Source organism: Arachis stenosperma, chromosome 9 (genome assembly GCF_014773155.1).
Source record: "Arachis stenosperma cultivar V10309 chromosome 9, arast.V10309.gnm1.PFL2, whole genome shotgun sequence".
Taxonomy (NCBI): Eukaryota; Viridiplantae; Streptophyta; class Magnoliopsida; order Fabales; family Fabaceae; genus Arachis; species Arachis stenosperma.
In genome coordinates, this window is record NC_080385.1 from 811,642 (window position 1) to 836,421 (window position 24,780).

Consider the following 24,780-nt stretch of genomic DNA (forward strand, 5'->3'; position numbering starts at 1 on the left):
ATTTGAATTGAATGATATTTTAAAAAAAATCGATCCAATCCGATCTAATTTCAAAAAGTTTTAATTGAATTAGATTAGATTTACGATTTTATAAATTAAAAAAATTAACAGTTTTGCTAGGGACCAACTAGGAGCTAGGGTAGCCAACTAGAACCAATTAGTTGAAAAATAAGAGGTCTATAACTGGCTTGAGTTGGCTTAGGTTGTAGTTGGCTTTTTTCAAAAATTAAATATACATAACAAGTTTTAACATCAAATTTTAAATAACTAATAATGATACAACAAGTCTCAACAATATTTTAAAAAATTAATAATAACATAACAATAGAAATAAAATTATAAGTTAGTTAAAATAAATAAATAAAACTCATTTTGAACATAAAATATTTATTAAATAATAATAATATATGAATAATATAAAAATATATAACAAATTAAATATATTATAAGTAAAATTATAAATATAATAATAAAATAATAATATTATACTACATTATGCGATTTGAATTGGTTTTGTGAAATAGTTATGAAATTCTATTCGATCTATGCAGTTTGTAAAAATAAAATCCAATCAAATTTAAATTAGTGTGGTTTTAATTAATTAATTTTTTGTTTAGATTGAATTGGATAAACGGTTTAATTTAAATCGATTTGAATTTAAATACTTTTACATTTAACTCGCAATGTTATATTAATAAAAACAATTATTTTTTATTTATCTCATAAATTATCATTAAAAATATTATTTTAATTGAATATAAATATATAAAATATTTTATATTATTAAAACATCAAAATTTAACTTTAAGCTAAATTATTTTAGTTATTACTTATTACCCCTTGTCTTTAGATATTCTTAATATACACCTTTTTAGAGAATATCATCATTTATAAGTAACTATTTGAAATAATTGGTAATAAATACCTTTGAGAGATCAAGTAACCACTAAACAAGCCATTATTGCTATTTAGTATATAGAACACTTTGTGACAAGTAGTTAGCTTGTGTGCCAATTCTTAACTAGTGGTTACCTCATTACTTTATTTAAGTAAGTGTCGAGAGTTTGAATTTTGTTTTATGCATACAGTAATTTATTGATCAACGATAAATTCTTAAATAAAACTCAGCATCGTGACGAATTAATTCTTAACTTGTCAGATTAGGGGATACCGTAAAAAACAAAAAAAATAAAAGAACAAAGCAATGCAAAATTCAGAGAGTATTGATTGAAGGAGAAGTGAGAGAGAGAGTTTGGTGAGTGCATGAATCCCAAATTCTTTATGAAAATCTTTGAGAGCAATCAAACCAGCTTTAAACATGTACATACCATACATCCATCTCATTCATATAAACTATAGTTTAAAAATATCCAATTGGCCTGGACCCTTTTAATGTTGACACTAATTGACAAGGAGGGCAATAACATATAGTAGCTAGCTAGCATAGATATTTGATTGTTTGTCTAGATGTAGTGTCATCTTTAAATTTAATTTGTATTATTAGAAAATAAAATCAACTGTATATTATATCCTAATTTTCCTTTTTCTCTGCTGAAATTAAGTTTATATTTCAAAAGATTTAATTTTTATGCATTATCAAACATAAAATAATAGTTTTATACAAATATTACTTTAACGAGAATCAATGGCACTATTTTTATTTCTTGTTTTTATTTGTTTGTTTGTTTTGAACTCAAAAATTAATTTTTTTTATTAGTATCTTCTTTTTTTTTTTTTTACTATTTTCATATTCATCAAATCATTACAATCACTACTATATAATCACTACAATTATCATTTTTATCACTATTTAAAAAAAATTATAATAGAAGAAAAGAATATTTTAAAAATATTAATTTTAATTAAAAAATTAAAATAAAATAAAATAAAATAAAACTTTAAAATAAAAATAAAATATTTCAAATATTAAAAATAAAATTAAAATTTCACCTAAATATTAAAGACTAAATCAAGTAATTTACCTATAAAAGAACATAGGGCACAATAATTATTCATTATATTATTCCTTGACCACTTTATTTCTTGTTAGGAATCAATTGCTACACATATACACGTACTTGACACGTGTCTATATTTTTATCAAACCTACGAAAAAAAATAATGCTAATATCACTTAGATATTAATAAATTAAAAAATATTATAAATATACCGAAAATTAACATTAAATTAAATTAAATTAAATTATTAACCATATATATATATATATATATTATTTTATATATTTTAAAATAGTATAATTATAATAAATTAGTGATAAAGTAATGGACACGTCTATTTGGTATGATGAGGTAAACAAACAATAATAAGAGGACAAAGACAAGAATTTCTGTGGAGATACTACAAATCCACCATGTTGATTAAGAAATTAAGAGCATCACACCTTTTTTCATTAGACAAGTCTATTCTAAAACTAATAATTCTCAGAAATTAAAAATAAAAAGTATGTAGTCTATTGACTATTGTTCTTACCTTGGATTTTTTTAGCGTGTCATAGCATGTAGACGTGAATATACCCTTAAAAAGGTACATAGCTACAACACATAGCAATGTGAAAAGACATGAAATTAAAGAAAAAAAAAAAAGAGAGACAAGAACCAATGGAGGGGTTATGGACTTGCACGTGTTGGCAGGAGGAGTTCAATCAGCTTGGAAGATTTTTAGTTCTTCTTACTACATACATCAATGAATAGGGGAATGCAAATGGATCGGAATAATATGATTTGTTGATTATGAAAAGAAGTTTACATTATCAATTGATTTTTTTTTTTATTAATAGTCCAATTAATGAAAATAGAGTTAGTTATAGTAGAAAATAGAATATTAGTCATAGCATATTATTACTACTACTACTACTACTATTATTATTATTATGTGAATTGATGAATTAAAAAATATAGGCTAAAAATATAAGAATTTTTTTATTTAAATTACATAAATATAGTATTACAAAAATGAATAATCACTAAGATATTTACGAAAATAAATTTTGGGATACATCTCGAATGGTGAGGGAGTAATCCTAAAATGGACATATTTCGGACGTTTAGCTCTCGTGTTGTGATTATGTATATAATTTTCGGATGCTGTAACTTAGGTTGCGTTTATTTTTGGGAACAGAATAAGACAAGACACTAAGAACAAAATATAAAAAATAAAAACACAAAATTTTGTGTTCTTGTATTCTGTTTGGTGATAAATTAGAACAAATTATTAAAATCTAATTTATTCTCATTTTTTTCATTAAAAAAAATTGAGACAACAAATATAATAATAAAAAATTAACAAGAATAATGAAAGAAAAAATGAAAAATAAGTTGTGTCCATTGTTAGTGTATCTGTGTCTTTCCTATCAGAATGGACACAAAATACACTAATTCAGTGTCCCTTGACACATTGTCTCTGTCCATGCCTTTTCTGTCAAACACGATTTTATATCTCTACGTTCCTGTCTCAATGTCCTGTCTCTATAAACAAACGCAGCCATATATGATTGTGAGCTTATCTCAAATGCTGTGACTCTATCCACGATGATTGCTCATATCTCGGATGCTAAAACTCCATTCACATTACGTGCCTATCTCGGATGTTCAGTATCTGATTTCCGCCCTAATACATATATTGGGTGCATTCAAAATGTGACTTAGCGTCACTCTATCATAGCACGGGGACCAAGCGTCCGAGCTATGCCCATTTTAGAATTATTCCTTAGCATTTGAGATGTGTCTCAGGATGCATTTTTGTAAATATCTTAACATTTATTCATTTTCATAATTACTATTTTTATTTAATTTAAATAAAAAATCTAAAAACATATTATTAGACTAAAAAAATTGAACCAATAACCAAAATAATAGTAAAAAATAATAAATTTTGTCCGGTTTTGAGTTTTTTTTCCCTCAAAATATAACGTTACTTTTATATTAAAAAAATTACACTTGTCATTACATAAAACTTAACTCTTCTAAAATTTACATTGTACTACTTTTACTCTCAAACTCAAAGTACTATCTCTAGCTATGTATGTATGTATGAATGAATGAATGAATACATTGATTTCTATACACACATAGATTTTGACAGTCCCTATTTGATTCTTGTCGTGACATTCTTTTCACTCACATTTACATCATCAACCGTACTTGTTAGTGTTAGTTCCCAACAAGTTGCAATCACTAAAAAAAATAAAATAAAATTGGATGACTTAATTTTTAGATTTTGCAATATTAAGACCTTGTAACTGTAAAATAGTGCTATATCTACTTCTATACATACCCAATGACCCTTTTATTCTTCTTTCATCATTCACTAACAACACAACAAACTTCATCTTTCACTCTTTCTTTCTTTCCTTCATTCATTTCTCTTAAACCAAACACACATTATTACTATTATTATTATTATTCATATTATTTTTTTATTTTTATAATAACAATAATAACAATAATCTTTGCACATGGACCTTCAAACCTTGGAGAATTTGAAAAAATCTTCATCAAAGAACAAAAATCAAGATGATGATGATCAAGAAGTGAAAGAGAATACTAGTACTGTTCTTCAACTTGATCTAAGTCTTTCAAGCAATGATGAATCAAGAACAAAGCAAGAGCTGAACCTTCTCAACTTTCTTGATCCAAATTCATCAGAAAACTCATCAGATTCGACCCAAGAAGAAGAAGAAGGTAACAAGAACAAGAATCATGAAATGGAGCACAGAACATTCTCATGCAACTATTGCCAGAGAAAGTTCTACAGTTCTCAAGCACTTGGTGGGCATCAAAATGCACACAAAAGAGAAAGAACATTAGCAAGAAGAGGACACCACAAATCTCCATCATCATCATCATCATCAATGGTAGATTTTGGATACAGATTCTCTCCTTCTTTTTCTTCTTCTTCTTCTTCAAATGGATCCTATAACAAGCCACTTGGGATCCAGCTTCATTCTATGATCAATAAACCTTCTTCTCAGCCACCCTTTTTCGCGACGACCTGTCGCGAAAACGGGTGGCAGAGACAGAAGCTTTATTTGGATTCACACCCTGCAAATCGGAAGCTGAATAGTAATAATGGTTTGGAATCTGAATCACCATCATCCATGGCTGTTTTCGGCGGCGGCGGCGTGCCGAGGTTAGGGAAGTTTCATCCTACAAAGCTTGTGACACAAGGTTTCGGAGGATATTGGTTTGGTAGTGTTTCTCATTTGAATTCTAAACATGAAAATAAGTTGCAGAAGCTTGATTTGTCACTCAAGCTCTAAAGCATTTTCACTTCCAAAATTGTAATTAATCTCTCTCGAATTTTTGTTCCTGTGAATTTACATTTATGAATTTTTAAAATCTGTCGTTCGACATTCTGTATTTGTCAAACATTATAATTCAACAGAAAAAAAAAAGCGTTATTATTGTATTCTGTTTAAACAGTGTTTGACAAATTTCAGAATGTCGAACTTATATTTTAAAAACTTAAAATGTAAATTGCATAAAAATAAATAAAGTTTGGAGGAGTTAATTACATTTTTTTCTTCTTTTAATTGTGTATTTTTCTTAATGAAAGAGCTTCCACTTATATCATTTTATTATCTTCATGTATCTGATCTTATTCTAGCTGCTGTTGTAATTTGTAAATGCATTATTTTGGCTAATTGCAAATTAACTTGTTTGTAAAATAAGAGTTCTATCTCCATGGACTTTGTTTCCATGTTCACAACTTCATCAAACTTTCCCTTTGTAATATTAATAATAATAATAATAATAATAATAATAATAATAATAATAATAATAGCGTAAGGATTCTATATTCTCTTATTATCTGAACAGAAAAAAAAAGGCAAAAAAGCTAACACAAACTTTTAAAACTAAATGCAACCAAACTTAATTTTCTCAACTAAATGCTAAGGCGATTCTTCAATTCCTTTTGACTGTTCAAGAATTGATTTGATAACACTATTAACAAAGAAAGAAGGGGCATGCATGTGATGTACTACTATTACATACATACATATATATATATATATATTATTCTTCATCAACTTACCAAAGAAAAAATATATAATTGAACACTTAGTTCCCAATTAGAAAAAACCAACATAGAAGGTGGAGTAGGTGATTTCACTTGACAATTGAGTATTCATATTAAAAAAAAAAATATTATTTGTAGATTAAAACTAGTTATAAATATATGTATTGTGTAGCTTATTTTTAATATATATTTTATATTTGAAAATATATTTTATACTATAGTAACTAATTATGGTAGCTGATTTTAGTATATATGTAGTATAGTTTATATTTTTTGAACTATGCTCCGTGTACACTAAAATCAGCCACTAAAGTCAACCATCAGTATAAAATATACGTCAAAATATAAATGCAAATTAAAAATAAATTAAATTATACATATATTTATACATAAATATATTGGTGGCTGATTTTAACAATTGATTTTAGTGTATAAATAACATTTTTTATATTTTTTATATATGCATTGAATAGTTATAGTCATTGAATTTTCTATATAAAAAGGAAGCATTAAAAGATGTCTAAGGGAATTGTATTTGGTTATAGTAGTATATATAGTTCATATTTGACAATGCACTATATAGTGTCAACTTAGGTACTGTTTGGATCAAGGTATATATATGTGTGTCTCAATGAGTTTTGGGGTGACATAATAACTAATAAGGTCCACAATAGTGTGTAGAAATTTGGAGTCTAGTGAGTTTTTGTTGCAATTTACTTGTTTTGAATGGGTGTGATTATGTGAGTGTGTGTGACCCCTACTTTTGATTTTAACTTTGACCCACTTGTAGTTGGAGGAATAGACCATCTCTATTGGGATCAAAAGAAATAGGTGAGGCATGCCATGTGAAATTGAGCCACACAATCACACTCAGCTCTCCCATCACATCATCATTTTAATATAATTAAAATTAAAAGAAGAAAAATGAGAACTTTTAATTGATTAAAATCTTGAATCTTGATTGCCCTTGATTTCTCACCTAAAGTCTAAATATATATAATAAGTTGTAATGACGTATTGATTTATACTTTATTTATTGTTACTAAAAGTATCAATTAGACTTTATGTTTAATTTAATAATAAAGTTGATAGATGCAAATGGAGATAATATGTGACACTTAATATACACATAATATTTCTTTAAGAGTATTATTAAATCAAGTAGAAAGTAATTACAATCATTCAATGAAAATCCTATTAGTCTCAAAAAAATAATTAAATTCTCCTTCTTCAGTATAGTTAGGAGGATGTGTAAGATAATAAATTAGAAAGGTAATTTATTTTCCGAGTATATACCTAAAAAAAACTAAAAAAATTTACATTGAATATTTTCGTCCTCAAAAAATTTTTATTACCTTAAATTCTCTGAATTTTATAAAAATAAAACATATAAATTCTTTTGTCATACTTTTAAGTATTTATTTATTCAAATAAAATTTTATATATCTTATTTTTACAAAATTTAAAAATCTTAATATAATAAAATTTTTTTAAAAACAAAAATATTCGACACAATTTTTTAAAAATTTATTTGTGTATATACTCTTACTTTTCTATAATTTATAGTGATGTTTTAATACATTACTTTATTTAATAAGTAAACAATTGTTTAAGGACATACCAAAAGGAGGACCCCACAAATTTTGTAGGTCCATATCAGAATGATGTTTACACTAATCTCATTTTAATCATGAAACAAAAGCATAATGTGTATGAAAAAACAGCTGAAAGCCTAGTCATTATGACCGTTAATAATCATAGTAATCTTATCTTACACTAACAAGGAGATATGGTGATATGATCTATGATTCTTTTTTTTTTCTCCCTAGGCATTTGATTATGATAGTTTAGGTTCTTACACTAATTTGTTTATTCCCAAATTGTAGCACTTCGGTTGAAGTGTCTATTTAACTTTGTGGTAGCATAACTCAGTCTTCACCAATCACCATTCATTCCATTAAGATATTAATAGCCTTTAATTTTGCCTCTCAACCAAGAAAACCAAAAGCTGGACCAATACAATGGACATGTGTCGAACTATTAAACACAAAAAAAATTTTAGATAAAATTAAAAGAATAAATTAAATACGCAAATATTGTTAAAAACAAGAGACTAAATTAAAAAAAAATTTGTATATTATTGAGTGTATTTAAGTTGTTTCGAAATAATATAATATAGAAAGATATTTATAGGGGTTAAAAGAATTGTAATAATAAAGACGTAATATTCTATACTAAATATTCAGATATACTAAATAATTTTAATTGATCCTAATTATATTCTAACAAATATAAAATCGTAGTAAAATTTAAATCATAAAATTGTAAAATCGTCTAATATAATAAAATTTTAAAATTGATTGACTCGTTTAAAATTATAATATAAAAAATTTTAAAAATTAAATATTTTAGCTATTATACTATTAGCTATTTTTTTTTCTTCTAAAATTTGAAATTTTGAAGCAAAAATTTGAGCATTGTTCATCAAGATATTAATAGGATAAAGTAACATATGTGAGATTTTATGTCCTCATCTGCATGTTTGTTGTGTATTATATATATTCTTAATATATACTACTCTACTTTAAAACTTAGTCAAGTCATAATCACTTATTGGTCCGTAATAAAACAATAAAAAAGTTATTTTATATATATATACTATGATTCTCTATATGACTTGCTACCAAGTTCATCAATACATCATCTTGCTAGCTACTAGGTCTATGGGGGCAACCTTTATTTATGGTTTAACAAAACCATATGAAACAATACGCAATAAGGACATGTTTTATTTCAAAACTAACTTTATATTTAAAATTGTATGAATAAGTGCAAAGGTGCTCCACATATATAATTATTCAGGTTTGTTTAGTCCTCTAAGGTTTCATGTCATTTTCCATGGCTCAATTTAGTTCTAGAAGTCGGTAACACAACTTAAAGGGGTAAACAAAAACAAACCTAAGGAAACAAACTATTTATATATACACTCGTTACACTACCAGCTATGTCATTGTCTACCTTCTGTATGTTGTGAATTATGATTGTGCTTTTGAAATGATACCTATGTATAGTTTTAAATAATTTGGATCCTCTGAATTTTAAATTTTTACTTTAAAAGATAAGATGTAATTTTTTATTTTTAAATAATTTTTCTCTTGTATTTTTTTTTTGTTTCACCTATAAAATAAATTGTGAAAGATCACATTTTATTATTTGAAATTCAAAATTTAGATAATCCAAATCTAATTTTAAGAATATGAGTTTTGACTGTTTACTAATAGAACAGCAGTAGAGTCGGTAAAAACGAATTTTTACCCTGTCTGATTTTATTCTGTCATATTTAGACTTATAAAATATTCGTTTCAACGATCTGCAAGTTGTAAAATTTTATACGCTAACATGTTTATGTGAATATCCATCCTTTATAATTTCTAAAATTCAGTATATAAAATTAAATATTAAAATTTATAAAACAATGATAAAAAAAAATTATGAGTCAAATAAAATACTAAAAGAAATAGTTTTTTTTAGTATTGTGTGAATTTGTTTAGTGAATAGATAATATTTTTTTTTTCTAAATATGTTATTTGAATTTTAATTTTTTATTATTATTATTATTATTATTATTATTATTATTATTATTATTATTATTATAAGAGCAGGTTGATAAAAACAAAAAACACTTGGGAGAGAATCCATCACATAATGGGTACCCACATGTTTGAGTAGGAATGTCTTCCATAATTACATCACTTAATTAGTTGATAACCAATAAGCTATTGGATTTGGGTGTTCAATGTACTACTTTGTGTCCCTGTAAAGACAAGGACACATGTTTAAATACCAAGAAACCTTCTTATTGAGGAGGAAAAATAACCTTAAATGCCTCATGCTCTGTACCAATACTTAAGTCCACATCAGATACTTTATTCCAACTAAAGAATCAGGTTGTGGTAAATTAATGCAATTAATTTAAAATGCAGCAAAGCAAGGTCCAAACTAGTGTCTGAATATTCCAACCACTCTCTGAGTTAGATGTGATTGAACATATTAAACATTACTAGAGGACGAGAAATATCTATGAATGAATGAGTTCTTGGTTCAGTGTGACACCCAAAGGGAAAATGACAATTCAAGAATATATATATATATATAAAAGCTCAAACCATTTTAAGCAAATATCTAATTTAATCTACGAGTGGTTACAGTGTAATTTGAATCAATTTTAAATCAAATTCTTCTTATCCGAATACCAATTTTATTTGTGGTGCAATTTAGATTAGATGATAAATAATTTTTTTTTAGACAATCTAATCTAATTTCAAATCGTTTAGATTTGACTGAATTTGTGATTTTTTGTTTAAGAATAAAATTTTATTGGAATTCTCTAGTTCATTCTTCGAAATCATATCCCATCTCAGATATGATGAAATAGGATGAATTATAAACTAAAAAAAAATAAACATATATAACAAGTTTTAATATCAAATCTTAAATCAACAACAATCATTTAAATTATATCTTAAAAAACTAACAATAACATAATAATAGAAAATAAATTACAGATTGATTAATATAAATAAATAAATAAATTTTAAATTCATAAAATATTTTTTAAATAATAATAATAATACATGAATAAAATAATAATATTATATTATATTATACGGTTTAGATTGAATAGTCTTGAGAATTAAATTCAAAATTCGATCCAATTTGTCATAATTAAAATCTAATCAAATCTAAATTAATACACTTTTAATTAATTTTTTATTTAAATTAAATAAACAGTTTAATTAGATCAATTTGAATTTGAACGCTCATAATTCAATCTGCTTGCCACTTATAATCACAGCTTTTCTTTTCTAACACTAATCAATAGCTACCGCACATTCTCACTCACGCTTCACTTTTTATATGTAAAAACCAGACATCATGATCACAAAGGTGAACAAACATATACCAAAGGTCATAGGATATGTTTTGATAGATAGGAGATGATAGATAGGAGATGAAAACATGATTTCCATCTTTCATCTTATCACCTGTTATACAATTTTCCTCAAGCTAAAAGCAAAATAGTGGAAATGTTTAATGAGAATCTATAATATTATTCTTTTCATTTAAGACGTAATTTAATATCTATATATTATTATACTGACATTTAATCAGGTGTTATCGCGTGGATAATAAAATTAATTGAATTCTACATTCTCAAAAGAAACCACCCCTACCTACTTAACAATGCATAATTGTCCCATTGAAAAAGTGCATAAAAATAAAATCTTCAAAAAAACAAAAACAAAAAACCTAAAACATATTTTCTTATGATTCCCACCAACGTCAACAATAAGTCTGAGGTAGGGGCAATAAAAATACGACAATACTAGAAAAACAAAAAAAAACCAAAATTTATCTTATTTAATATTCATTAACGAATGCTAAATAAAACAAGTTTTGGCTGATTTTAGCTAAATTTTTTTTGTTATCAAATATTTCCGTAAAAATGTATACCTGCTTTAGTTCAAATCTCAGTATCAAAATTACATAGAAATGTTAACTAATAATGGCTTCTATCATCCAAAACTTTTGATCCTGCTATTTCCTTTCAATAAAAGACTTAATCCTCTCCATCCATTTGATGAACTCTGTTTTATCCTTACCTTTCATATAGCCGTGTAAGAAAACAGCAAGTTCATCATTTATGCCCCTTACTTCCAAGAAATCATAAAGCCTATCTTGCAATTCATCATCCAATTCCCTGCCAAAGAACCAACGGAGAAAAGATTCAAAACACATTTCAAAATCAAGCTATATCTGAAGTTCTAAATTTTAATAATAGAAAGCATTGAACATAATAACAGGTTGCAAAAACATAAATCAAACAGACTCTTAGCGGTAAAGAATAAGTAAACTTACTTGAATTCGGGACCGGAATAGGGATTGTCTGACATGTTCTCATCCGACCTTGTGACCAACCTGTTTATCTCTATACTGTCTGGCCAAGCAGAGCACATGATTTCCAGGTAGCTACTGTTTCCCTTGGAGATGCTGACAATCACGGTAATGTGCATCTGCTCCTCGTCCGCATTCGCAACACCACCACTTGTAGTCGGAGCTGGAGCAACCCCATCAAACATGGTGGCTTCAACTTTGATATCTTCATTTGCATATTGTCTTTTCAATGTAATCCATCGCTCCCCGGGTCGGCCATCCACCACAAAGGAATCAAACTTGGAAGTAGTAGCCTACAAAACACAAAACAAAACAAGGCTCATCTCCAAAATAAGTTATAATTCATCGAATCCAACTCGTGAGAGCCGGAAAAGCTTCCAAATGGTGTTGCTTGCTGATAAATTTATTAAGGAAAACAAAATTAAAGAATCACAGTGTGATTGATACAAAAGGCAACCATCCCAATAAGAAATAAGTCAAATCTCATCCATTAATTTGGATCAAAACATCTAGTGTTCAAGTGGCACTAACAGTTTGTTTGGCTGATTTTCGAGCTCTTAATTCACAAACCTGATTTTGGAGCTAGAAGCTAAATTCAGTAGCTTCTCGAAACTAATGGCATAATTGTGTTTCAGTTGGCACAGCCTACACATGATTGAGTTTCTATTCATTTCAACATGTTTTGGTTACATTCCTCAAACGATAGTTTTTTTAATTTTTCCTCAAAAAAATTATTTTTCAGTTGGAAGAAATCATGCTTTGCAAACTATAAACCGAACATTCCCTTAAATCTCAAACGCTTACTTCAAATTAGAAATTCGTTTTTCTTATCAACATTCCATTCAATAACAAAGCAAATCCTGATAGTAAAAGTTGATCCCTTAATCAAAATTCAAACGCAAAACAAGAATCAAATTTGAGCTGAAAAAAAGAAAAAAAAAAGATGAAATGCAAAATAGAAAATTGTGAAGTGCGAGAGGCACTGCAATTAGATAGGGAAAAGAGAAACCTGGTTTGGAGGAGAAGATTGGAGCTCATACTGAATCTCGCGTCGGAGAAGCCTCAGCATGTTCCCTTCGAAAGCTTCATTGCGCATTTCCGACAAGTAAGTTCTTCGAGCTAGCTGTGGAAGAAGCAATTTCTGATGATGGTGATGGTGATGGTGATGGTGAAGATGGTGAACTAGGGTTTTTCTGAGAGAACGGAACACGCGCGCCATTGAACTAGGGTTTTAGAGCTTCGAAGCAGTGTAGCTAGCAAGGTTTATGACATCAGAAACAAAGAAGGCAAAACTGTAGTTTTGGTATTTACAATTTAGTACTAGTATTTATTTTAATTAACTAATTTGCTATTGAACGGTTGGGTTAAATAAGGACAAGCTTGCAATTTCATAATTTTGTGCGGTTTTTTTTTTGGGACTGTTATGTTTGATTAGAGATAAAAAAAATTGGGTGATTTTTTAATAGACAAGTTTCATTTAAAATTTTATAAATCAAATTTACTTATGAAATTTTCTATCCTATTTTACCTTTCAAGTTCAACAAATATGTTCTAGAAGTTCAATCAATTTTGCGTTTATATTGTATCAACCATGGGAAAAATGCATAATATACAACACATAATACTATAATAGCTTCCTAGTTCCTACAGTACCAATTCAACAGAAGCACAAATCATGGTTTTTCCCAAATAAAAATCTTCCTTTCCAATATAGCCTCAAGAAAACTTGGAACATGATTAAATTACTATTCATTTCTGAGGAGAAAAATAAAATCAATACACAACTCTATGACTTCTGAATTCTGATTAATTATGTACAATGACTCAAAATTTTCTTTAAACATTCTACTACACTAACTCAGGAAAACCCTCAACCTTGGTTCTGGCCTTTTGGGTCTGGGTGAGAAGGATTTGGAGTTGCCTTTAAACTCTTGCTCTCTTCACCTAAATCTGGCTTTGATTTTGGAGAATTATGCTTATCAAGACGGTCTTCACCTACAGCTTTATTCGAATGTGAACTGCTACTTGCATCATCCGGTTCGGATGATTTTGGGGACTTCTTCTCAGCATCAGTTACCTGATTTTTCGCTAGGTTGCTGTCTGATTGTTTCTTTGATTCAACTACAATCTCCTTAACAGTCTCTTCAAGTTTCTCAAGCCTCTCTTTCACCTCCACGAGCTCCACATTAGATTTTGCTTCTTTTTCCTCAGGGGGATTTAATTCCATTTCTTTTTCTTTTTCCTTAGCTTCCTCTTCTTCTTTCTGTTTTCTTTTCTTCTCTACATCCTAACAAAATTTTTAGAGCAAGAGGGAAAATAACTTAAACAATGGATTACTTATCCTCTTTACTCGAAAGCAATAATTACAAGGTCAATAGATATATACGCTTCCACAACAAATAATTGCAGAAATATGTATACATTATATATCAGATAAGAATTGATACAATCAAAGAACATGGCGTAGTCTTTAAAAGTGGATAGGTTTTCATTTATAAAGGGGTTGCATAAACTGTACTTAGATGGAGCTCCAAACCAAGAAATGGTCTGATTTTGAAGAGACATAAGATCACTGAGGATCCTAACATCGTTTATACAAAACTCAAAAAGTTTCCCTCTCACATGATAATATCAATCAAAAGGGGAGAAAGAACATACCGCCTCCATTTTTCTCATTTCATATCGAGCATACTGCGCCACCAAATATACCGCTGGGGAAACAAATAAATTATTTAGATGTTGATATGAAGCTCATGCTTCAAGAATAACTGAACAAGGGTCAGTATCATACCCAATGAAGGCAAGCAGGCGAAAAAAAATTGTACCAGATGGAAATCAAACCTGAACATACAAAAAAAAAAGATAGAGAGTAAGATTTTGAATTTTTTTTTCTGCCATTATCATCACACTAAAATTCAGTAAACTCAGCAATAATAAAACAACTATCACCTTATTGATAAAAATTCAACAAACTTAAACTTTGGCTTCAAAATTAGCGGTTCATTCTTGCTAATGAAAAGGGAAACAGAGTAAACAAAGCTACGAATCTTCCCGACAAAAACAAACTATCCTCTAAAAATAACCTGGCCAATACAACAATTTTGATCCAGTCCTCAATGTTTAAAATAAGCATCAATTCACATATCAGTTTGGTCTTAAATTGCTTGTTATCTCACAATACTAAGGACTAAAGTGGTATCCAAAATTTTGGTGGACCAAGATGAACACTTACTCAAACTAAAAAAGAAAAAGCTGAACTTGGATTCTTAAGCTTAAAAGTTGAAGTCCAAGTACAATGCAGACTGAGTTAGTGAAGTGAAGATAACACCTCAAACTAAATTAATATCAGATTTTGACTCCCCATTGAAGTAAACAAAGCACAAGAAACATTGCAGTGAAGGTGCTCGACGAAATGCCAAATAGAGCAAAACCCAAATGATGATTAACCTCAACAACCAATTGCCAACAAATATTAAATCATCAAACAAGGAAAACGTGAAAGAAAAGGGAAATGGGAACAATACCCAAATTTTTTCTTGTTAGGATTTTCGGAGAAGAGGATCTTAGCGGCGGTCATCATGTCGAGATTCTCGAGCATGCGGTACCTTTCGTCGGTGGTGGGAACGACGTCGTTTTTGTTGGCATTGCTGGAAGTGGTGCCTTTAGCGTTGGTGCAAAACGACGTCGTTTGAGGAAAACCGAGTCGCTGCGAAAAGCGTAGCAAGCTTCTTCCTCGGCCACCAAACATGACGTTCACGACGTAAAAACCACCCCCGTCTCAACCTCAAGCTCAAATCAGAATCCGGATCTCCGAGATGGACCCAACATCGGGCCCATTAATTGAAGCTATTGGACCTTAATAGGCCCATTTTTCTTTGGGGTCTTTTTATATATATGTAAATAAATTGGTGATGTGGAATGTGTTGTGAGAATTGTGTGGGTGTGTTGTGTACTTAGAATTGAGAGTTGTCCAATTCATTGGAATATTTAGGACTAGGAGTTGTCCAATTCACTGACCAAATAAATAAATAAATTGGTGACGTGGAGAGGCAACATTGGAGGAAGCAGGAACGACGGCAATGGGCCAGTTTCTGGTTTTCAGGCCTAAACCAGAATAATAATAAATAAAATTTTTTTTCCAGCAGTTGGTTTAGTGATTAATTCATTTGTTTAAATAAGTATAAAAATTTAAATTTCATCTTGTACATACAATAATTTATTGACCTTGACTAGATAGTAGAAAAAAATAAATAATTTTTTTGCCTTTGAAAACATAACTTTTTTTTATGTTATTCTTTATAAATTTTTTCTTTAGCTTTTGATCCAAGGTAAAAATTTAAGGATTTTGATTTTAATCCTATTACTAGTTTGCTTAGTTAAATACTCACATGACAAGTTAAATGGTAACATAGCAAATTAAATAGTAGCATAACGAGTTAAAAGGGTAATTTACCCAAATAAATAAAGTAGATGAAATTTTTACTCAAATACACAAAACAGAAACATGTTACATGCATGTGCAATTTTCTATTTCTATATAATCCGTGGAAAGCAACTACGGTTTTTAATTTTTACATAAACCGTGGTTGTCTAAGACGGATTATGATTGTTTTGTGTTGTGTGTAAACCGTGGCAAGTAGCCACGGATTACGAAGGGAAGAAGAAAGTCATAAACCGTGGTAGACTCCCACGATTTATGAAGATGACTAGATGGTGATAAAACGTTGTGGGAGGGAGAGGAAGAGAGACTGATATACTGATAAATAGTATCCATTAGAAGAGTTTCAGAATTTGAGTGAAAAAAAAAAGACAGAATCTCAATCATATGATGAGTGAGTGGGCTCCTATTAAATTTTGTTTGCTTAATATAGTGTGAAAGAACATAATTCTGATTGAAGTTTATTTGCATTAGCAGTTAGCACCATTAGCATGCTATATGCATGAGTTGAACTACACTTTTTTGACTTACATAGAATAGAAGCCTTGAGGAATGGAATTTTTTTTTATAAAGCTTAAATACCAATGGCGTATTTATTGTCAATGGGGACATGATTTGATTTTGGATTGGGATGAGTATTCTGCTTAATATAAACTCGTGTATAAAATAAAAATAGTAACTAAATAATGAATTTTTAAAGGATTCTTGATTTAAAACTTTATTACTTGAATATGAAATATATTGTATATCAACTTCATATTTACAGAAGTTTAAATTCATATATTTTCTTCTAGTGATTTTTCAGAAGTATTTTAATTCGTAAAATATTAAGATAAAAGAGACTTTTGAAGACTAAGGAATCCTTTAAATGTGATCCTTTATTTAGTTTTTTATTATAATAATTTAAAAAAATTGAAATAAATACATTTAAATAGATTTAGTGTCTTTTTAAAATTAAATACATATTCAAAATACAAACTAAATAAAACTGAAATTTAAAATTTAAAATTTTTGTTTTAGTTCTAGCATTTTTAATTATTAAAAGATTATCATTTAAATATACATCCAAAAATTATATTCAGTAAAATTAAAGATTTTAATTTTAAAATCCAAAAAATAAATCTTAAGGGTTTTAATTATTAACCCACACATCTAAAATCCTACAAGAGATCATATTTTGAACTAATATGTTAGATATATTTTTATTGAATAAGATCTAAAAAATTTAGCTTAATTATTCATTTTAATCATTTTAAAACCATTAATAAAAAAATAAGAAATATTAGATACGTTTTTATCCAATAAGATATAAAAAAAATTAATTTTTTTCTTTTTTTTCACTCAAAAACTCTTCTAATAGATACTACTTATCAATATCAGTCCCTCTCCCTCTCCCTCCCACAACGTTTTATCACCATCTAGCCATCTTCATAAACCGTGAGAATCTGACACGGTTTATGACTTCCTTCTTCCCTTCGTAATCCGTAGCTACTTGCCACGGTTTACACACAACACAAAATAATCATAATCCGTCTTAGGCAGCCATGATTTATGTAAAAATTAAAAACCGTGGTTGCTTCCCACAGATTACATAGAAATGAAAAATTGCACATACACATAACATGTTTCTGTTTTGTGTATTTGAGTAAAGATTTTATCTGCTTTATTTATTTGAGTAAATTGGCCAAGTTAAAATGTTGATGTGAAATTGTGAATAAAAAAAGTTTAACCCATAAATAAAATAAAAGTCCTAATTAATATCTTTCAAAAATGTTTCATTTTATGATAGCGTAGCTAGCCTTCAATTATTTAATATTATGTATTATTTTAAAGCTTTAGTATATTTTTGGGGGAGAAAAATTCTAGTATATTGAAAGCTCACTAGATCTAGATATTAATTCATTTAATCGTATTCAAATTCATTGAATTTTTAATCGATAGAAATTTCAAAACGACAAAATTTTGGAATGGATATTTAATTTGGAGATTTCAGTTATTATAATTTTTTTAATGTGTGTAAAGAAGTATTTTTTTTGAAAAAAAATAAATAATTTTTAGTCAAAATCCTGTTATTAATATAGTGAAAAGATAGAAAAAAATCATTATAGTAATTTTATAAAAATACTAAAATTTTTCAAATGAAAACCTTCTAATAATTTATTTAATCAATGTAAGCAACTAAAATTGAGTCGTGGTTTTCAAGATAAGATAGTATATTTTATAAACAAAACTAATTTAATAATTCAATCTAAATTATGTTATCTATTAATTAAAACAAACAAATGAAATGAACCAATCTTTTGAGACTTTGACTAATAGATTTCTCCTATTTACTTGAAGCTATAAAACTTTTGACACAACTTTATTCCAATACATGAAATTGATGTCCCCAAACCTATTATGGAATGTATATATATCTTTGTGGTTAGAGTTTGTTTTGTGTTATTAGTTAACCACACGTCCACACCCACGTGGGGGTAGAAATTTAATTATATCATATTATAATAAATTATACATAATGATTATGATTAACATTATAAACAAATCTAAGAATAAGAGACCTAGCCTTGTCAACCACTAGTCAAGGGTATGGTCTTTTCCATCTTCACCACTTTTATGACGTTGAATAAAAGAATAGATTCTCAAACAAGGGAATACGAGTGAGAATCAATGAATCATACGATTAATATAAGAATTAGTGTTATTAACTAAAAAATTATAATATTCACTCCCTAACTTATTGCATGGTACAAATTATTTTGCACATTATTTACTTTTAAGTATATAATAAGAGAAATTCTTTAGTGTCTGTGAAAATTATGTCTAATTAGGTAAATTAGAAATAAATTAAAGTGGGATATACTCTTTTATGTTTAAATTCTCTGAGTGGAATTTAAGTAGCATAGAAGATATCATATACTAAAGTTAAGTAAAATTTTAATCTTCTCAAATCATAAATAATTCTTGAATTGACCTATATAATATTTTTGGGCCCCACTCTCCTTTCCACCAAGGCCCAAAATCATCACTACCCCACACTTTTTCTTTACTTTAAAATTTTAAAATTTCCACAAATCAATCACCAGAATTACAATAATAACATCAACAACAATAATAATAATAATAATAAATATTATTTGACATTAAAATTAATTATTAATATATTTATATATAAATATATAAAATTTAATTTATTTTTAATATATATTTATATTTTATTATAAATTTTATACAAATAATTAATTTTAATAATTGATTTTGATTTACAAGTAACATAATTCATTAATAATATATGCATAATAGCATTAGAACCCCACCACACGCCACAATTATGAGCAAACGTTACTTTATATATCCTAAGTTTTTTTCTTACATAAAGAAAAAATAAAAAAACAACTCAGATCCTACATCCAAGACCAGCCCCATGTTATGGCAAAACCGTAATTCACTAAAATCCAAGGGCATTCACTTAAAAAAAACATACATGTTGCAAGAGAAAGAAAAAAGGTAAAAAGAAAAGAGTAAAATGTTTTATTTCTCCAAAATATTGAATTATTTTCACATCAATAACAGATAACTCAATTAAAGGGCCATACTAATCGCTATTGTTTATTAACCTAATTTAACGACTAATTTATCTAACCTTCATCTTAACCGAGTAATATTTAAATTTAGTAAACCAATAATTAATAAAAAAGTATAGAGAGCTAATATAATTGATATACAATATATATAATAGTGATTAACACAAAAATAAATAATATTATTGAAATTAGAATAAATATGAGTAATTTTTATTTTTAATTTATATTGAATTAAATAAACAATTTATTATATATATTGTATAGATATTTTATTAATTTTTTAGCAGAATTCAATAATTAATTTACTGTAAATTAAATATCTATTTAAATATTTATTATTAATCAATAAATTACTGTATATAATACACAAAATAAAATTTAAATTTTAATATTTATTTAAGTGAATCAGTAAACTAATCAATAAACTAATTTATATTAGTTTTTTTATAAATCATTTAATATAATCATAGAGATAGAGAGATATTATACATGTAAATATAAAATTATAAATATAAATGTCACGCTCTGAATTATTATTTTGAGTTTCCTATACTTTATAGTTTAGTTTATATAGAAACATATAAACATAACAAACAATATACATAACATAACGCGCACACACTCTCTCACTCACTCACTCATCACCGGCGACACCATTCGCCGGAGGAACTCATTATTATCAATCAGAACAAGCTTCACACTCCTTTCACATTCTTCTTTGTTTTCTGCAAATTCTGATATCCAATCGGGAAAACTGAATAACTTTGAAGCGAAACAAACACTAACTGTTTTCATGTGCTGCTTCTTTTGCACGATGCTGTTTTTGTAACCGAAGCTAAAAAGAAGAAAAAGTAGGAGGAGCAAAACGGACGGCGTATGATGCTGTGCAGGAAAAGTTCTCGAAACGGCGTCGTTTCGGGATCGGTGCCGGTGTACCTGAACGTCTACGATCTTACGCCAATTAACGGTTACGCTTACTGGTTCGGACTCGGAGTGTACCATTCCGGCGTCGAAGGTTCTCTCTCTCTCTCTCTCTTTGTTTTTTAGAATTTTAATTGGAACCTTAATTTTGTTGAAACTCGTCTTCATTATTCCATTTCTTTTTTTTGTTTTTTTGGAATTTGAATCTGCAGAACGAACTATCTCAGATCTAGGATCTGTTAGTGAAAAGAAAAATGGTAGTAATGTGTTTCATTTTCATATATTGCATAAACTGCAAAATCATTTTATGCATTTTTGTAAAGTGTTCATAATTTCTCACTCAATTTTGACTAGTGTAGACTGCTGCAGAAAAATTTAGAATATCTTAGTCACAGTATAATTTAATTTCAAATGAAGTTTGTTTGTTTAGGTTTGCATTAAGAATGAAGTTTTTCTGAATTTAAGAATCTCAATTATAGGCTATGAAAATCATGAAGATTTATTAGTATCATGTATGGTTTAAATGACTAAAATTATGAAGATTTATTATCTGCTCATGGTTTCAACAAAATTCGTGTATTATAGTAGAGGTTAATTGTAGTTTAAGCTAATCTTGTAAAAACATTACGTCATTTATAAAAGAATATACTAAAAATGAATTGATCTGTAGAAATTTCAATGGTTTTGACTAGTGAGAGTGACATATTTGATTTATTAACACTGCAAAATGAAATCATATTCTATTATAAGTTGATGCATTTGACTCTATTTTTCTCATGTAGCTGTTTGGTTTTGGTTTTGAAATTTTGTTGTTTGCAGTGCACAGTGTGGAGTATGCATTTGGAGCTCACGAGTACTCGTCGACGGGGATATTCGAAGGGGAACCAAAGAGGTGTGAAGGGTTTAGATTCAGGAAGACAATACTGATTGGGAAAACAGATATGGGGCCGGACGAAGTGAGAGCGGTGATGGAAGAACTTGCAGCTGACTACAAAGGCAACGCCTACAACTTGATCACCAAAAACTGTAACCATTTCTGCAATGATACTTGTCTTAGGCTAACCGGAAATCCTATTCCCAGTTGGGTCAATCGTCTTGCCCGAATTGGTATGCCAACTTACTACTCATTACAATAGTCACCTTTTGATTTTAATTTAAGAATCTCAGATGCAGATACATTGTCATTACTGAATTATGAAAATTTGACAGCTGATACCATTGTGATTCCCATGATGTTATGTTGTGGTAATGGTTATAGTTATGTTGTTAATAATTGCCAAAAATTCATGAGAAAGACAGTTGACACAACTGCAATTTATTGGAGACCATAATTGAAACACCAGTTTTGTTTTCAATGTTTTAAAATTGAACTAGTTGTTAAATCATTACTCTTTCAGTTCACGACATGTTTGATTTCATATGTGAATTGAATCTATGTCAATTTCTTCTCCGTTCCATTTACAAACCAAACTGATACTTATAGTTGAACTTCAGTGAAATGTTGATTCAACTTATAAATGTTTAATGATTGGTTGCCTTGATCCAAATTTAAAAATTCGCAACTTGTTAGACTTCTACAACTTTTGATGCTAATGCACTGTCTTGCTTTCTAGCTTTACTCCACTTCTCCAACTTATAATACCTTTTTGCAGTACCTTATGATTGTTAAGTGGTGATGAAAATTATTTAGCTATGATTTATGCATATTCAAGTTGAACTCTCATGTTGATCCCTCACTTAGTAGAATAAGACTTGGTTGTTAGGGTAAATTACATTCAAATCCCTCACTCATTCACATGCATTAAATTTTATAAAATACAGGGATACCGGGTATTCTATAATTTTAATATTGCATAACCTCATTGCAGGTGAAATTTACTGTATCTATTTTTACATTATAGTTGCACAGTTTTGGTTGAATTAATCCAACATTGATTGATTTTTTTTCTTTTCTTTTTGGATTGGTTGGGCAAATTTCATGGCAGGTTTTATGTGCAACTGTGTTCTTCCCGTGACATTGAACTCGACCAAAGTTAGGCATCATAGAATAGAAGACAAGCCATGTGAAGCAGAGAAGCAAGCATTGAAAAGTGACTCAGACAAAGATAAGAACATTGCTTCAACAAATTCAACATCTACTTCTTCCCCTGCGCCGTCTACTTCCTCGGGGATTCGCAGGGGAAGAAGTAGAACTAGGCGAGCCCTTCCACCGTCGTCGCCTTTGATTATTGGCTCTTCTTCTTCGTCATAATGATGTGCAAAAATTGATTTGTTTTTTTTTTTTTTTGTTAAATCTTTGTTGTTTAGCTCAATTAAAGAAGTTGTTTTAACAAAAAAAAGAAGCAACTAACTGGGTTTTTCAAATTTAACATTTTTATGCTTCATTCTTTTCATCCAATGATCTTATAAATATATCTTCATTTCTAAGGAGAGCAAAAAATGGGATATTGACAATTTGTAATACCTAGTATCTTGCACTTCATAACTGCAATTATCATTTAAATCATTGTTTAAAATTTGAAATGTATTGATGATCTTCTAGATTGGATTATCAAGTGGAAAATCTCATATGAATGACGAACCAAAGAACAAAGATAATGGGAAAATATTTTAACGTAAAAATTTAATGTAACAATTTAAGCCAAATATTTGAATGAATGACTAACTCATCAAAAGATAAATTTATTACGGTACTAAATATAATTATTTAGGTTAAAGTGAATAAAAAAGAATTTGTTCGTAATTGCATAATGTTTCCTGCAAATTGACTTCAACATCTGGTTCCTTTTTTTCAGATTGTTGTTTTTTTGGATGGGGGAGGTTGTGTACAGCATAGCAAATAGAGGAAATAATAAAAGATATGATTAATATGAGCTTTTGTTTTGTCAAAATTTAGTTTAACGTTTAGAAGGGAAAAAAAATCTTGAATTGCACTTCTGCCATGATTGCTTTAGAATACAACTAAACAATCCCATTAAAAAACATGTTCCAAAAGACCAAAACACCAACATGAAATTGATTGAGTGATAGTGAAGTGCATTTTTTTCTTTTTCAATTTTTTTACGAGTCTAAACTCTAAGAAAGTGAATATAATACTAAAAGATTGATGGAAACATTGGGCGAATATAGTTTTGAAGAATGTTATTTCAAGAATTTAAAATTGTCTAACACTCTATTTTCTCTAAACATATATTCACATTTGTTCCTTGAAAATGTCTAGGAATTAAATTTTTAAGTTAATAATCAATTAATATTTTTATTTTTTTTAATTTTTATCCTATGATAATAATTCAAACGTTTAATATTTGTTTATTAACTATTTTATTCGTTGATTATTGATTAAAGAAAAATTACTTTCCTAAAACTGTTGGAATAGCATTCCACTGTAATATTGATATTGTATACACAATAGTGAAGTGAATTAATGATGGAATGGAACCAATTGAAAGAGAAGAATCTTTGCAAGAAAACATTATTATCTGTGCCGTAGTGAGTGTATAGTGTCCTAGATGTGAGTAATAATAATAATAATAAGGGTTATTGTGTGACACATATTAAGTTTATAAATTAAAATTTTTTTATTAAAAATATAAAAAAATTAAGTTTTTAATATATTTATTTTATATTTATTACATATAAATATTTTAAATTTTTTATTAGTAATAAGTTAAGAACATATATTAGTTAAATTTTAATAATAATGATGATGACGACGATGATGAATTAATTGAAAATGGTCCTCACATTTTTGACACATGCCCATTGCCAAAGCAGTGACACTGACAGAGACATGTTCTTTGGAAGATTTGTGCTGTCATTTTCCGTCGCAAAGTCTATCTGTC

At 28.2% G+C, this 24,780-nt stretch overlaps 4 protein-coding genes across 4 annotated transcripts; 2 read left to right on the top strand and 2 right to left on the bottom strand.

Annotated features, from left to right (window-relative positions):
• The first annotated feature begins 4,335 nt into the window (after positions 1-4,335).
• Positions 4,336-5,520, top strand: LOC130951416 (zinc finger protein 1-like). The gene has a single exon (XM_057880063.1). It carries the CDS (start codon positions 4,476-4,478, stop codon positions 5,277-5,279), a length of 804 nt encoding a protein of 267 aa, XP_057736046.1. The 5' UTR covers positions 4,336-4,475; the 3' UTR covers positions 5,280-5,520.
• A 5,923-nt stretch (positions 5,521-11,443) lies between these two features.
• Positions 11,444-13,282, bottom strand: LOC130951491 (uncharacterized protein At2g39795, mitochondrial-like). The gene is made up of 3 exons (XM_057880147.1): positions 13,005-13,282; positions 11,960-12,288; positions 11,444-11,801 (listed from the first exon to the last, which is right to left on the bottom strand). The coding sequence occupies exons 1-3, from the start codon at positions 13,212-13,214 to the stop codon at positions 11,639-11,641; spliced, it is 702 nt and encodes a 233-aa protein (XP_057736130.1). The 5' UTR covers positions 13,215-13,282; the 3' UTR covers positions 11,444-11,638.
• Positions 13,283-13,609: 327 nt separating this feature from the next.
• Positions 13,610-15,790, bottom strand: LOC130951189 (uncharacterized). The gene is made up of 4 exons (XM_057879823.1): positions 15,520-15,790; positions 14,787-14,836; positions 14,654-14,706; positions 13,610-14,282 (listed from the first exon to the last, which is right to left on the bottom strand). Exons 1-4 carry the CDS (start codon positions 15,741-15,743, stop codon positions 13,866-13,868), a joined length of 744 nt encoding a protein of 247 aa, XP_057735806.1. The 5' UTR covers positions 15,744-15,790; the 3' UTR covers positions 13,610-13,865.
• Positions 15,791-20,625: 4,835 nt separating this feature from the next.
• LOC130951198 (deSI-like protein At4g17486) lies at positions 20,626-23,385 on the top strand. Its single transcript, XM_057879832.1, has 3 exons — positions 20,626-21,032; positions 21,758-22,045; positions 22,924-23,385. Exons 1-3 carry the CDS (start codon positions 20,894-20,896, stop codon positions 23,187-23,189), a joined length of 693 nt encoding a protein of 230 aa, XP_057735815.1. The 5' UTR covers positions 20,626-20,893; the 3' UTR covers positions 23,190-23,385.
• The last annotated feature ends 1,395 nt before the right edge of the window (positions 23,386-24,780 follow it).